The 14,043-nt window shown below is 40.4% G+C and overlaps 1 protein-coding gene across 4 annotated transcripts in view; it reads left to right on the forward strand.

Annotated features, from left to right (window-relative positions):
* The window catches only part of atrn (attractin), a 123,624-nt gene that overhangs the window by 67,939 nt on the left and 41,642 nt on the right, over positions 1-14,043 (forward strand). For all 4 annotated transcript variants that reach the window (XM_060925725.1, XM_060925726.1, XM_060925728.1 and 1 more), the window contains exons 19-24: positions 1,950-2,087; positions 2,177-2,270; positions 3,665-3,717; positions 7,234-7,328; positions 8,316-8,394; positions 8,508-8,665. In XM_060925725.1, the coding sequence (XP_060781708.1) occupies positions 1,950-2,087; positions 2,177-2,270; positions 3,665-3,717; positions 7,234-7,328; positions 8,316-8,394; positions 8,508-8,665 (617 nt within the window). The remainder of the gene's footprint in view (positions 1-1,949; positions 2,088-2,176; positions 2,271-3,664; positions 3,718-7,233; positions 7,329-8,315; positions 8,395-8,507; positions 8,666-14,043) is intronic.

A 14,043-nucleotide genomic window follows, 5' to 3' on the forward strand; every position in this document is an offset into this window, starting at 1 on the left:
AATGCCAATTGTACATGCCTGTTCTTTAATTCAAAATCACCATCTTGATCTTCAGATTGACCATATGGTATCTGTATTACATTACACAAGATCCTGTCCAGATAAAACCAAGTTAGTACACACAACAGTTGAAAGGGAAGTGATGAGTGATGTTGAATGTTGCCTGCTTAATATGCAAGACCTCCTGCGACCATAACATCAGAAGAAAGCTTAAGAGAATTATATGAACTTTTTTCTGGTTTGCACTTCATTTTAAAGGATTAGAGTATTCAAAGACATGAATAGCTAAAATGCAGAAATATAATACTATAGAGCTCGTTTATATTAAAAGGTGCATTGATTTTTTTTTTTTTTTTTTTTGAAATCATCGAATGTGAATTGATTAAAAACAAGTCTCTTGTCCCATATTAATTGTTTTCACCTGGTAGTCCACCAAGAAGGGGAATTTATTTCCAAATAAATTGTAACTTTTTGCTGATAAAATTAATGGCTTTGGGGTAAAAAAAAAAAAATAGCCAAAAATAATTAGCTCCCGCCCCCTGGGCCCCCACCTGGGCTCTGCCAGGGAAATCGATAAATCAAACGGGATAAAGAACTGTTTCCGATGGGCATGGCTCGATAGTAGTGTTACCGTGCAGATAGGGACACAAACTGTGACGATGTGCCTGACGGAACATATCCGAAAAGTGGATGTGCCGGGAAAGGTTATGTGTATTCTGTGCTCAGATATGATCAATTATGGAAACAGAGGAGCTAGAAACATCCAGGAGCACATCAAAACAAAAAAGCACAAAGGTACGTTTTACTTAAATTGTCAAAGTCAGCAGGAATCTAATATCATTATGGTTACCTCCATTATCGCTCACGATATATATTTGTTATCTTAGTTTATAAACGTTTTAAACCATCATTGAATTTGAAAAAATTATATATATATATATATATATATATATATATATATATATATATATATATATATATATATAAGGCGCACCCCCCTTTGGAAACCCCCCCCCCCCCCCCCCAAATGCACGCTTTGCGTGCGTTATGTCTGCCCTTAGCAGACATTTCAGAGTTTTTTTTTTTTAAATGTCCCATTCTCATCCCTGCTTATGTTAATGGTGTCCAGAACATCGTCAACTTCTCTGGGCTCTGAGGTATCTGGAATGGACCATCACACAGTGGAAATGTGTATTGTGGTCAGATGGATCAGTATTCCAGGTCTTTTTTTTTTTGGAAGAAATGAACGCCATGTGCTCCGGACCAAAGACAAAAAGAACCATCCAAATTATCAGCAACAAGTCCAAAAGCCTAGGTCTGTCATGGTATGGGGTTGTCAGTGTCCCTGGCAAAGGTAACTTGCACTTCTGTGATGGCAGTATTAATGCAGAAAAGTACATTGCTCCAAAATCTCAACATATTTTGCCTTCAGGAAGACCTCTTTTCCAGGGATATTTCAACAAGATGATGCAAAACTACATTCTGAACACATTACAAAGACATGGCTGTGGAAGAAGAGGGTGCCTGTCCCCAATAGAGAATGTGGTAAATTTTGAAATGAACCTGTACTGCTGCACACCTTAAGACTTGCTTGTAGGAAGAATCGGACAAATTAACACCCGAAACACTTCACTTGGTGCCTTCAGTCCCTAAGCATCTTTTAAGGGTTGTGAGGAATGGCAACATTACAAAGTGGTAAATGCTTTACCATCCCAACTTCTTTTGAAATGTGCTTCAAGAATCAAACTTGAAATGTGTTTATTTTGGGGGGAAAGAATCGTGCGAGAACATCAAAATAGTGTGCTGTTGTTTTGAGTGCAATACAGGTCAAAGATTATTTGTTTTCAGTTTTACTTTCAATATACCATCCCAATGTTTCATGATTTGGTGTTGCTGAATCTTTCGTTTGTGCTGTTTCTCATACTGTGGCTCTCCGTCTTTTCCTACAGCATGCCAGTGTAATGGTCACAGTGCATGTGTCAATGAGAGTGTATGTGAGAAATGTGAAGATCTCACCACTGGCAAGCACTGTGAGAGCTGCATATCTGGTTACTATGGTGACCCAACCAATGGGGGCACCTGTCAGCGTAAGTGACTGAGGGGAGATGGCACTTTTAAACTCTATGGAGGTTGTACACACAACAGATTGCAAACTGTGTCTCTGTGCCTTTTGCAGCCTGCAAGTGTAATGGCCATGCCAGCATGTGTAATTCAAACAATGGCAAGTGTTTCTGCACCACCAAGGGCATTAAAGGAGACCGCTGCCATCAGTGAGTAACATGCGAGCCCTCACACAAGCACTTGAGGGTGGGGGGGGGGACCTTTCAAGAGGAAAACAGCTTTGGTGTTCCCTTCAACTACACTACAACCTCACTATCACAAACTCCTTGGGGGATGTCCGCATAGTTCGTTATACTGAAAAGTTCATAATGCTGAAAAGAACCCACTTGTCAGACCAGTCATGCTATGTGAGAAATTTTAGACACATTCTCTATCACAAATTTCTCCTTCGGAGTCACTATATCAGCAGTCCTTTTATCGATCCTTTGATCACCATTCTTGACTATTAGTGATTGACACCTAAGCAAGGCTAGTTAAGCCTTTTGTTTTATGGCGTTAACCCATATTGCAGACTTGATTGCTTTGTTCGTCTCTGGTGAGAAGAGGCGTGCATGGCTCAGTGTGTCATGTAAGCAGGCAAAGGACTGTTATTGCAGACAGTGTTTATTTTATTTCCAAACAGTTCAAAAATGTAAGACAAAGGCAGGGTCGTGACATGGGCAATGGTCAAGCGAGGCACAAACAGAATAGTGGAGGCAAATATGAAAGGTAGAGCCCAGATACACAAAACAAAGTCAAAACCAGAAAGGCAATACACTGATACAAGGCCTGGTAATGTGAGACACTAGATACAGTGCATATACGTCAAGTCTGTATGTTTAGAGAGTCCTTATAAGTGTATGCTGAGATTGTGGTCTAATCCGGAACAGGTACATAGGAGTGTAATCAGTCCTAATGGCGCTGCATGCTCCAAGCGCCAGTGCACATAGAAATGACAAAGTAATGTTTATAAAGACTCCAACTCCTTTTTACTATAGGTGGGGGACACAAACTTGGTTTATGTGCAAAAATTCATAGCAAGTTTGTTATAGCGAGGTTGCAGTGTACTTATAGGTGTTAGGCATAACCTTGTTGGTGGGGGAAAATGAACCATGTGGACTTAAGAGGTTTCATAAACTTCAGCTTTTTATTATTTATTTATTAATTTTTTTATTGAAGCAGTGTGACTGACTCATTCCAGTGCTTAGCTTCACATCTACTTGCATCATGATATAAAAGCAAAACCAGGCAACCCCACCGCAGCTCCTGAAAATGGCTAATAAGATCAACGCTGTTACTGGTGTAATGTCAAACTACTTTTAGGAAACTGCCAAGACAGATCCAGGATGCTAACTCTGAATACTGTTCACTAGTGTTTGTGTATAACAGTTGTCACTCATCTGTGGAAGGAGTTCAGCTCCCCTACATTCTCAAGTGTACCTCCACTCTTGTTTTCTCTCTACTTGATATATTTCTTATATCAGCCTTGAGTAATTGTAGTTTATTACTTAACATGTTATTTAACATGTTACTTGTGTTGTTAATTTTATTGCTTATCCCTCAGGTGTGAAGTGGAGAATCGTTACCAGGGCAACCCCCTAAAAGGAACCTGTTATTGTGAGTGTACTAAACTGAAGCAATTACACAAAACAGGCTGATGGAGAAGTTCCAGGCTCTTTTACTCATTTTCTCAATGACCCATCCCAGCCTTTTTATTTATTTATTTATTTTTTTTTTTTGAGTGGGTGGTTTTAGTTCTGAGTACTCTAGAGGATGTTCCTCAGAGGGGTTCCTCAAGCTGTTGTCATAAAGTCTGGTTAATCCCACTGCTGTTAACTGTAGAAGGTGGATAAACTCATCAGTTGAGCTGCTCCTGTAATGAAGGGGAGGCCACTGATTTGAACCTGCTGAACAACACACAAACATCAGCTACATAACAGTCACAAAACCAGAGATGCCTACCCCAAATTTTGAATTTCAGTATTCTTGAAAACATTTTTCAGTATTTTGGAATGACTTTCAGTAACATTAATTTATGCGCATTTCCATTATAAAGAGGTGTATATACCAATATGTTTAACATTTAAATTATTAAAAAGTACTGTTTTGTGTGAATTGAAGAAACAAAACATGAGCAGCCGTCTCAACTGAATTTCCACTCAACAAATTTCTAGAGCATACAATATATCACATTTTTATAAATACAATAGTGTTTCCTGTTTGCAGACATTACGGTTGACTACCAATCATTGGTATTGAATGTAACTCCTCAAAAGTATTATATTATATTGCCTGGCAAAATGTTCTACCTGTTAACGGATTCTAATAAAATAAAATAAAAATTCTTATTTCATGCCAAAGAGAGTCCGACATTGTTATCTTAATGTCCCAATATATAAATACTTCAGCATAATGCTTCAGAAGAGACATTGAATAAAATGGCATTTATAATTGTATTTAAAGCAGTGGAATGATCAATTTTTTTGCCACAATCCCAACAACACTAATCATAAAATTCTGTTTTTAATCATACTACATGTACATTTGCACTTGCAACACTGAAAAGACTTTGAATTAAAGAAGTACAGCCAGTGTTTTGATATTACAGTGAATAAAAATCATACATGTAAAAAGAAACTGAATAAGTTTAACTCACATTTCATGGCACTAATTGGCAAGTTCAACTCCAAGCACAGGTCAACCATCACCGCTTCAGCACGTGTCACGTTCCGTGTCTTTTCATCCACAGATTTCATAAAAAACTGCTGGATACCCCCAGATTTACTTTCCGCCTGACTCGCCATTTCAGCATACTCCATATGTTTTTTGTAGTTGACATACCGCCTGCAGTCATCGCGACCACCATGAGTGATGTTAATGTCAGTTCTACACAGTTTGCAGTGCGCGTATCCATTGCCCTTTTGACTGGGTGTAATGCACGGCCATTCTACCGTATCGAAAATAGCGCGAACAAATGTGCGGAATCTGCACGTCACACACAGCATGTGTGGTTGTCGTAAAAATAAATAGCCGTGAATCGCGCATGGATTGAAAAAGTCTCTTGGACATTTAAAAACAACTCACTGGAATTTTTTAAGACTTTATTATAATTCCGTACAGAATAACACTGTTTGCCGTAACATCGTATTTACGTAACTTTTCCGTACAAAATACGGCCAATCCGTACTAGTAGGCATCTCTGCAAAACTTAACCAGAACACACACACTGCCCTGAATCCTGGGGTCTGGGAGGGTTAGGCTGAGCTAGGATGTGGCTGTCGAGGCTGAGATGAATAATTGACTGACTGTGTGTGCTCAGGCAGATCTGTTTTGAATGTATCTGAAGCTCACTGGAAAACTTCCTTTTTTAAAAAAAAAATTCTGTTCTGTTTCAGCCTAAAAAGTAAATATAATGTAAATAAGCTAATTTATATTGGGCTGATCAAAAAAGCTTAATTCCTGAAGTGTTTATAAGCAGGGTTTTTATTTTAATTTTTTTATTCAGTAAAGTTTCATGCATTGCAAATGATGGAAAATGTTTACTGTTGCTCAGAAACAATAGCTGCTATGGGCACAGCCATATGATGTACCACGAGACTAGTGATAACATGCGGGAGTTGTTCAGCGTGATTTTAGCGGAAAAGCAACTTGGCAAAATGGCAACAAACATAATGAAAAACGCATATGATATTTAGCATCTGCTACACCCACATGAAAAACTTTTCAGTCATAGCCAGTATAAAAACCAATCAAAAAATATCAGAATTATAGCCCGCGTGAGCAGAGCACCATACCTAAGAAAAAATGGTAAACCCATCGAGTCGATGATTTTTTTTTTTTTTTTTTTTGTGGTTTGTACGTGTACCACCACTCATACACACCGCCTAGTGGTCAGTGTTGGTAATTACCAGTCATACACACTGCCTAGTGGTCAGTGTTGGTAATTACCAGTCATACACACCGCCTAGTGGCCAGTGCTAGCCAGTAAAGAAATAAAACAAAAGAGACTGGCTATGATATAAGAAAATTCTACAACCCAGAAACAGATGGGAGCTCCGCTTTTAGGCAGTGCCTAAATCTATATATTACCAGACTCATCTCTTCATGCAAAATCCCAGTCAAAATCACACCTCAGCATCTGTGTATGCCTGCAATTATACTGCGACTGAAAAAGGCACTCAAGTCAGTGCAGACATCCGATCTTCTGGAAAGGTTTGTATATTGTTTCAATAGAACTGTAAGTGGCGGTAGACGGATGTTATTGCTGAAAGAGTGTGTTTTTAGTATAAAAACAATTAGGCAGAATCCAAAGACAAGCAAGGGTCATGCAGAGAGGCTAGTGGAGGCAGAGACAAAAGGCAAAATCCAATATGCAAACGTTAGTCAAATATCAGAGTTTTTGACTACACAAAGGTTCGGTAAGGTCAGACACGAGTCTACTGACTGGTTACTTTGCAAAGTCTGTGTTTAGCGTCCTTATAAGTGTGCGCTGATTGCGCTCTAATCCGGGACAGGTGCATGCAAGTCCTTGACGCGTGCGCTGCTCGTTGAGAAAGCGACTACGCGTGGATGCGCGCAGACGTGGCAAAAACGTTATTTTAATGAATATTTAAAATGAATCCATTCCATGTGACTTTAAAATGAGACCTGAAATGGAGATTAAAATGTGTTTTAAAATTTATTGAATGTGATAATTTTCGAGGGGTAATTGAACTTAAATATTCTCTCACTTCATGCTCATGCATTCATTGTAGAACTGGTGAAGCAGACCATTTATGAAGTTTTGATGTTGCATTTGTGTGATTAAACATTGGGCCGTGGTTGGTGTATGAGCAAAAGGAAAACACCTCAAAAAGTATTAATTTTAATGAAATCCTGCAATCATGGATATAATTATAAGATATTTTCATTCATCATAATGCAATTTGATATTTTGGAACACCAAATTGTTTGTATGTACCAATTTAATATGCTTCTGAAAGAAAGGGGGCGCTGACTGTCCTACCCTGAACTTATTTATTTATTTGAGGTTGTGGCAGGAAACACCCCCCAGCCTTGCATACTAAATTCCATATCTCAAGCTGACCTTTAATAAATGCACATGGCTAATCATTCTGTGCCTCTTGTACACAGACACTTTGCTGATAGACTACCAGTTCACCTTCAGCCTAACTCAGGAGGATGACCGCTACTATACTGCCATTAATTTTGTAGCCACACCAGACGAGGTGAGCTGCTAACTCACTCATGTTGTATACATTATACTATGCCTGCATCCAGCCACATACAAAGAGATGAAGCTTATTGCTAACTCACATACATTCACTGTCCACTTTATTAAGAACATCTGTATACCTGCACATTTTATGCAGTTAGCCAATCAGCCAGTGTATTTATTTATTATTTATTTTTGCACCATTCTGTGTAAATGCTAGAGACGTGTGTGTGAAAATCCTAGGAGATCAGCAGTTTCTGAAATACTTAAAAAAGCCCTTCTGCCACCAGCATGCATTCCATGATCAAAGACACAGAGATTCATACTTTTTCTTCATTCAGCTGTTTGATGTAAACATTACCTGAAGCTCTTGACCTGTACATGCAGGAGATTTTATTTATTTATTTATTTATTTATTTATTTATTGTGCTGCTGCCACATGATTAGCTGCTTAGATAACTGCATGAATGTGCAGGTGTATAGATTTTCCTAATAAAGTGGACAGTGAGTGTATGTGGTTTACACTTTTTACGCAGACCTCTGCTCTGCTTTATTATTCTTTACTAAAGCAACGTCTCAAAGCTGTCCCTCCATGCATGTCAGAAAATTCATTCATACTTGTGCTTACTAGCAAGATTGCAATGGGTGAATTATTCATGTTTGCATCTCTTGACAAGTTCACTCCTAAGCCTGTTTGATGATGTAATAATGCATATAATAATGCAACATGCTAATTTCTCTGAACTTCCCTTCACTGCAGTGGCCTATAAATTTAGTTGTAGTTTTAAACATTGAAACTTTGAATTTAGAAGCCTTTCTTTTGTTTTATAAAGTACTGTTTTTACATCATGTAGTTTAGATTCTTTTTTTTTTAAATGTTAGTGTGTTCGTGCAAGTGCTAAGAAGAAAGAAAATTATCTTTTTTTATTATACTTAACTGATGTAGAGTAATTATTCATTACTCTGTGCATGGGCCTTTTTATTTATTTATTTATTTTAGCAAAATCGAGACCTGGACATGATCATTAATGCTTCCAAGAACTTTAACCTCAACGTCACCTGGGCAACCAGCTTTGCAGGTATAAAATTCTTAATTGAGCATGATCATGAACTTTTGTGTATGTTTTGTGTAACTTCAAGTTGCATTTTTTTTTCTCTCTAAATTTATTTTAATTCTTATTTTCACTCTCAGCTGGTACGCAGTCTGGAGAAGAGGTTCATATTGTCTCCTGCAGCAATATTAAAGAGTTCAAGGACAGTTTCTCCAATGAAAAATTTGATTTTCGGAGCAATGTTAATATCACCTTCTTTGTTTACGTCAGCAACTTCACCTGGCCAATCAAAATACAGGTATGCATTAGTGCAAGACACCATGGGGAAGGGGGCTTTTTAGATGGAGTTGTGGCTGAGCCGATCCGTTATTAGTATAGGGCCCTATGAAATCCGTTTTATTTTTTCTCAAATTCCGTTTTATTTTTTTGGGTTTTCTGATTTTTCTGATTTGTTTTTTGTTGTTTCGGATTTTTACAATTTTAATCAATATCTAGCTCTAAAAGTCAATGACAAACACAAACACATATATGTCAAATTAACAGTTTTATTTTAACACGTACAGAAACATTTGTTATAGCCACTGTTTATTCAAAAGTAGATATGCATAACAACTTAAGACCCCAGTAATGACAACTCAAAGCTGTAATCAACTTAATTATACAGCATAACTTAATAAACTTAATACAGCTTAACTTAATCAACTCCTGTCAAGCTAAAATTCATTTGTCCATTCTAAACATCTCTTGAGCAGCCAGGCAACTCCCACCTTTTTGACACGTCGCCATTGAAGTAAAGGACTGAGGCATTTGGTGTTGTATTCGGTCAGAGATTCCCTCATGTCAGTGAGCAGTGTTTTATATTTGCTAAAGCTCCTCTCACAGTCAACAGAGCTGACTGGGAAATACATGTATGATTTGGCAATGGCTGCAATCTCTGGAAAGCACTGAGTTGTACCTTTCCAGTACTCAGCAAGGTCCAGTGATTCTGAGAGGCCTTCATTTCTGACACAGTGGTGGTAAGCAGCCCACTCCTCACTGAGCTCTGCAGATGGGGTCTTCAATGCTGACAGGGTGCCATAGGCTTCAATCTGCCTTTCCATAGCTGGAGCCTGTCTAGGATCAAACACCCTGATCATCTTGTAGACCTGTTTGGCAGGATGGACATCCCAGTGCTTTGAAAACTTCCCAAATGCAATGTGAAATGCATCATGAAGTAATCCAGCACAGTTTTCTTCTTTCGAATGGACATCTCATTGAGCAACTCGTCGGTTTTCGCTCCAAAACCATAGGTTTTGGCTGTGACATTGACTAGGTAGGAGCCTAGATCTTCCATGATGTTGTAAGCAGAGACTGCTGTAGGAGTGTGGGTGCCCTCCAAAACTGTCAGGGCTCTGACCAGTTTCCCACACCCTTCAGAGATGAATGTCAGCTTCATTTGAAGGGTCTCTTGCTTGTCATCTGTTTTCACCAGATCAAGGATGTTTTTCACAGCCTGGGCAGAAGACTTTTCAGCTGAGAAAAACTCCTTGTACAGGTGGACATGTTCAGCATGGAACCGCACCGCTTCAAACCAGCTATTCCACCTGGTTCAGGTGGAACCTTCACATGCACAGCATCCTTTGCAGGCAGAAAGTGCAACCACCTTCTTTTCCTTGCAGGCTTTTTGAAGAAGGCAGATTTGATCCACATCACCAGACTTGTAACGTCACTGAAGTAGCTGTAGTGTTGCCAGGTTTCTCCTACCAAATTGATGACGTGACACAAGCAGGTTGCATGTACGCTGTTTGGCATTACTCCTTTCAGTACTTCTTTGTAGGCCTTTAGGCAGTATGATGCATTGTCAGTGACTACTGCCAGTACATCATTCAAATTTATCTGACTGCTGTGAAGTGACTGTAGTAGTGCCTGTGATAATGTTGAAAAGTTGCAGCTGTCCATGAAGATGACATCCGTCAGATAGTATTTGCCTTCAGTACCTATTGAATTAAACAGAAACAAAGGAAAAAATAATTAGGCCTATGTGCATTTTAGGAAATAGCCTAATTTACATGTTAGACTAAATAAGCACCTTTGTAATAAAACTGCAAATAGCTTAACATTAACCTCAATTGATGTTGTTGTTGTTGTTGTTGTTGTTGTTGTTGTTGTTATTAATATTATTTTTATATTATTATTTTGGTACCTGTAACATAATTAAAAAACTGACAGGGATATGCTTTATCAGGCTACCTAAAAAAGGGGGAGGGGGTAGGTTTGGTAGGGGGCTACTCACCTATGACAATGTTGAGGACAGTGCGGTCTTGGTTATCTGACGTTTCGTCAGCAACAACAAAGAGCTTCTTATCACGGATCTCTTGTAGCACTGTCTGCATGTGCTCGTTGAACACCCACTGTAGATGGATCTGTCTAAAGGCCTCTGCATGCTCTTGCGACAAGGCTTTCGCAGATAGCTTTTCGCAGACAGTTGTAATTTATCGTTGAGCGGGGAGTAATAGGCGTGCGCGATGTTATTCACCGCCACAACGCAAGGGGGCGCGAAGTCGCGAAATCGCTAGGAGTAGTTGGTGGGTGTGGTTAGTGGAGTGTTTATCCTCCGGTTACTTATAATGACTAGAACTGGAGTCGTATAGATGTACGTACTTCCTCACTTCCTCGATCAACCGCTCTTTGTGCTGCTCCATCTTCGCTCGTGTTTTTAAAAATGGTGGTCGTGAAAACAAACCAAACCGGGAAAGTAAGGAAGCGGAAGTCAAGTCAAGTTTATTTGTATAGCGCTTTTATCAATAAGCATTGTCGCAAAGCAGCTTTACAGAATTTGAACAACTTAAAACATGAGCTAATTTTGGAAGTGCGTGTACAGCGGATGTAGAGTGGACCAATCAGAGCCCTCTTGTCTGCGACGCTGTCTGCGAGGCTTCTGCGGTGGTCACAATTTTTGGGAGGTGCGCGCAGAGCGTCTGCGAAGGTGGGGGGGGGCTACGCAGACGCTATCTGCGGCGCCGTCTGCGAGGACTGGGTTGTCAGCATAAATTGGCCTTAAGACTGCTTGGATTCTCAGGCAGCGTACCTCCCTGTTTGTAGTGCTTGACTAGAAAGGGGCGTATCTTCCTCATTTTTTCTAAAGGTATATCGGCCTCTGCGCACATAGCCACGAAATCTTCCACGAATTCCCGTCTGTCATCCTGTGACTTGGTCGCTACGTCCAGTGACGCTTGGAGGGCTCTCCCGCTTGATTTTGCTTTGTTCTTCAGATGAACCTTGGATTTCAAATGATCGTTACAAGTGTCCTTTCGGCTCCAGTCAATTATATGCTGACAGAATTTGCAGAAAAGTTGTTGGCCAGATGCATAATAATCGTTTGGATATTGCTCTGCTCGAAGCTTGGCAGTTAATTGGGTATTTCGTAACTTTTTAGAAACTGCTGGTTTTGCAGCGGGGGCTGTACGTTTAGACATATTTCCCTCGCAGTCGCATCAGTGAGGAAACAAACTCACGTGGTTAACAAGATATGGTCTCTAGGCAACCCCGGACTCACTGAAAGTGAAAGATGTGACAAAATCGGGCAGAAACAGTGTTTGTGTCTTAAAATTAGAAAAAGGGCGATTAAATTTATTTCAGGCAAAGAAAAATGAACGAGTCCCGCGCTATTCTGTGTTTATCAGAAAAATCCGCTTTTATGTCTAGACTCTGTGATTCCGTCCGTGTTTTCCGCATCGCGGAAATCATAGGACCCTATTAGTATCGGTGACGTTACCAAGCCATGTACTGATCCAGATTCTGTAGTCTAATTTTTAATTATCTGCTTGTTCAGTCTGACACCACACATGATGCAGTAGCAATTTCTGGGTCTGAACATGCCTTCAGGTCCCAGAAGCAGGCAGGAACAACTCATTCACAGGGACTTGTGGATGCTCCACTTGAACTGATTAAAAAAACTTTGATACTGTGAGGTTTTCAGATTAGCTAGCTAATGTTAGCAACCACTGGTGCCAGACTTTGTTTTACTTCATTCATTTAAAGCCGTTCCTCCAAAACAAATGAACACTGATTTATATCAGACTCCAGCTCAGTATGAAAAGTAATCTACTACAATATCTGTTCAGTAAGAGAACTAGCTCACACATTTATTTCAATGCTTAAGTTTGTTTGATAACAGAAACTGTCGAATCATGCCAAATAAGCAGTAATCCACTTTGGAGAACATTGAGAGCACGGTCACACAAATATAAGAACAAACACCAAACTGATATGATTACTTGGGCACTTAACAAAGATTATTTTCAGCAACTTTCAAATAAAACAACTCTAAACAGTAGCTTTAGCATGAGATATTCCTCTAAAGCCTGTCTCATCTCCCATGTCGCGAGTGTGCACAGGTTTACTAAGGTCCATGTGATGTAAATTTCATCATCAGTCTGCGCGCGGCTCTATGCAGACGTGTGTGTGTGTGCCCTCCAGTTTTTGTGTATACAATGTGACACGGGCACCCACAATTTGTCTGTACAATTTGTCTTTAAAACAGTGTTTTTGGCAGCCATTTTTGATTGTTTTAGTCTTAGTCTTTTGGACAAAATGCTTATTAGTTTGTCACATTTTAGTCAATTCTATCCTTGATAGTTTTGCTCTAGTTTTAGTCAACTAAAAAGGGTTTTAGTCCAGTTTTAGTCATTCATTTTAGTTGAAAAAATAATTTAATGTCAAACAGGTGTTTATTAGCAAATTCACTACACAAATGTCAGTGACAGAAATCCAAATAAAATCAGAAACGTACTGAACTCTGCATCTTGGCTTCTGTTGTCACTGAGCAGCTGCAGGCACCACTTTCTTGCTTTTGGGGCTTTATATTTTTATATATAAAGAACTGCCACCTTATTGTGGTGTAGGGGTTTGTGTGCTTGAATGATCCTAGGAGCTATGTTGTTGGGGCAGTATGCCCCTGTTAGGGTCTCCAAAGGCAAACGGGTCCTAGGTGACAGGCCAGACCAAGAGCAGTTCACCAAACCCCTTATGGAAATTTATAAAACAAGGACAGTGACATCGCCCAGTATGGCGCAGCCAGGGCCCCACCCTGGAGCCAGGCCCGGAGTTGGGGCTCGTATGCGAGCGCCTGGTGGCCGGGCTCAGCCCGAAGCGGTGACGTGGGTCTGACCTCCTGTGGGTTCACCACCCACAGAGGTAGTAGTAGGGGGCTGGTGCAGTGTGGATTGGGTGGCAGTCGAAGGCAGGGGCCTCGACGACCTGATCCCCGAACACAGCAGCTAGCTGTTGGGACATGGAATGTCACTTCGCTGGGGGGGGAAAGAGCCTGAGCTTGTGCGGGAGGTTGAGAGGTACCAGCTAGAGATAGTCTGGCTCACCTCCACACACAGCTTGGGCTCCAGAACCCAGCTCCTCGAGAGGGGCTGGACTCACTTCTCTGGAGTCGCCCACAGTGAGCAGCGGCGGGCTGGTGTGGGCTTGTTTATAGCTCCGCAGCTCAGCCACCATGTGTTGGAGTTTTACTCCAGTGAACGAGAGGGTCACCTCTCTGTGCCTTCGGGTCAGGGAGAGGGCTCTTGCTGTTTGTGCCTACAGGCTGAATAGCAGTATAGAGTATTCGGCCTTCTTGGAGTCCCTGGGAGAGGTACTGAGAGGTGCTCAGACTGGGGACTCCATTGTTCTACTGGGGGACTTCAA

This window comes from Neoarius graeffei, chromosome 7 (genome assembly GCF_027579695.1).
Source record: "Neoarius graeffei isolate fNeoGra1 chromosome 7, fNeoGra1.pri, whole genome shotgun sequence".
NCBI classification, from domain to species: domain Eukaryota; kingdom Metazoa; phylum Chordata; class Actinopteri; order Siluriformes; family Ariidae; genus Neoarius; species Neoarius graeffei.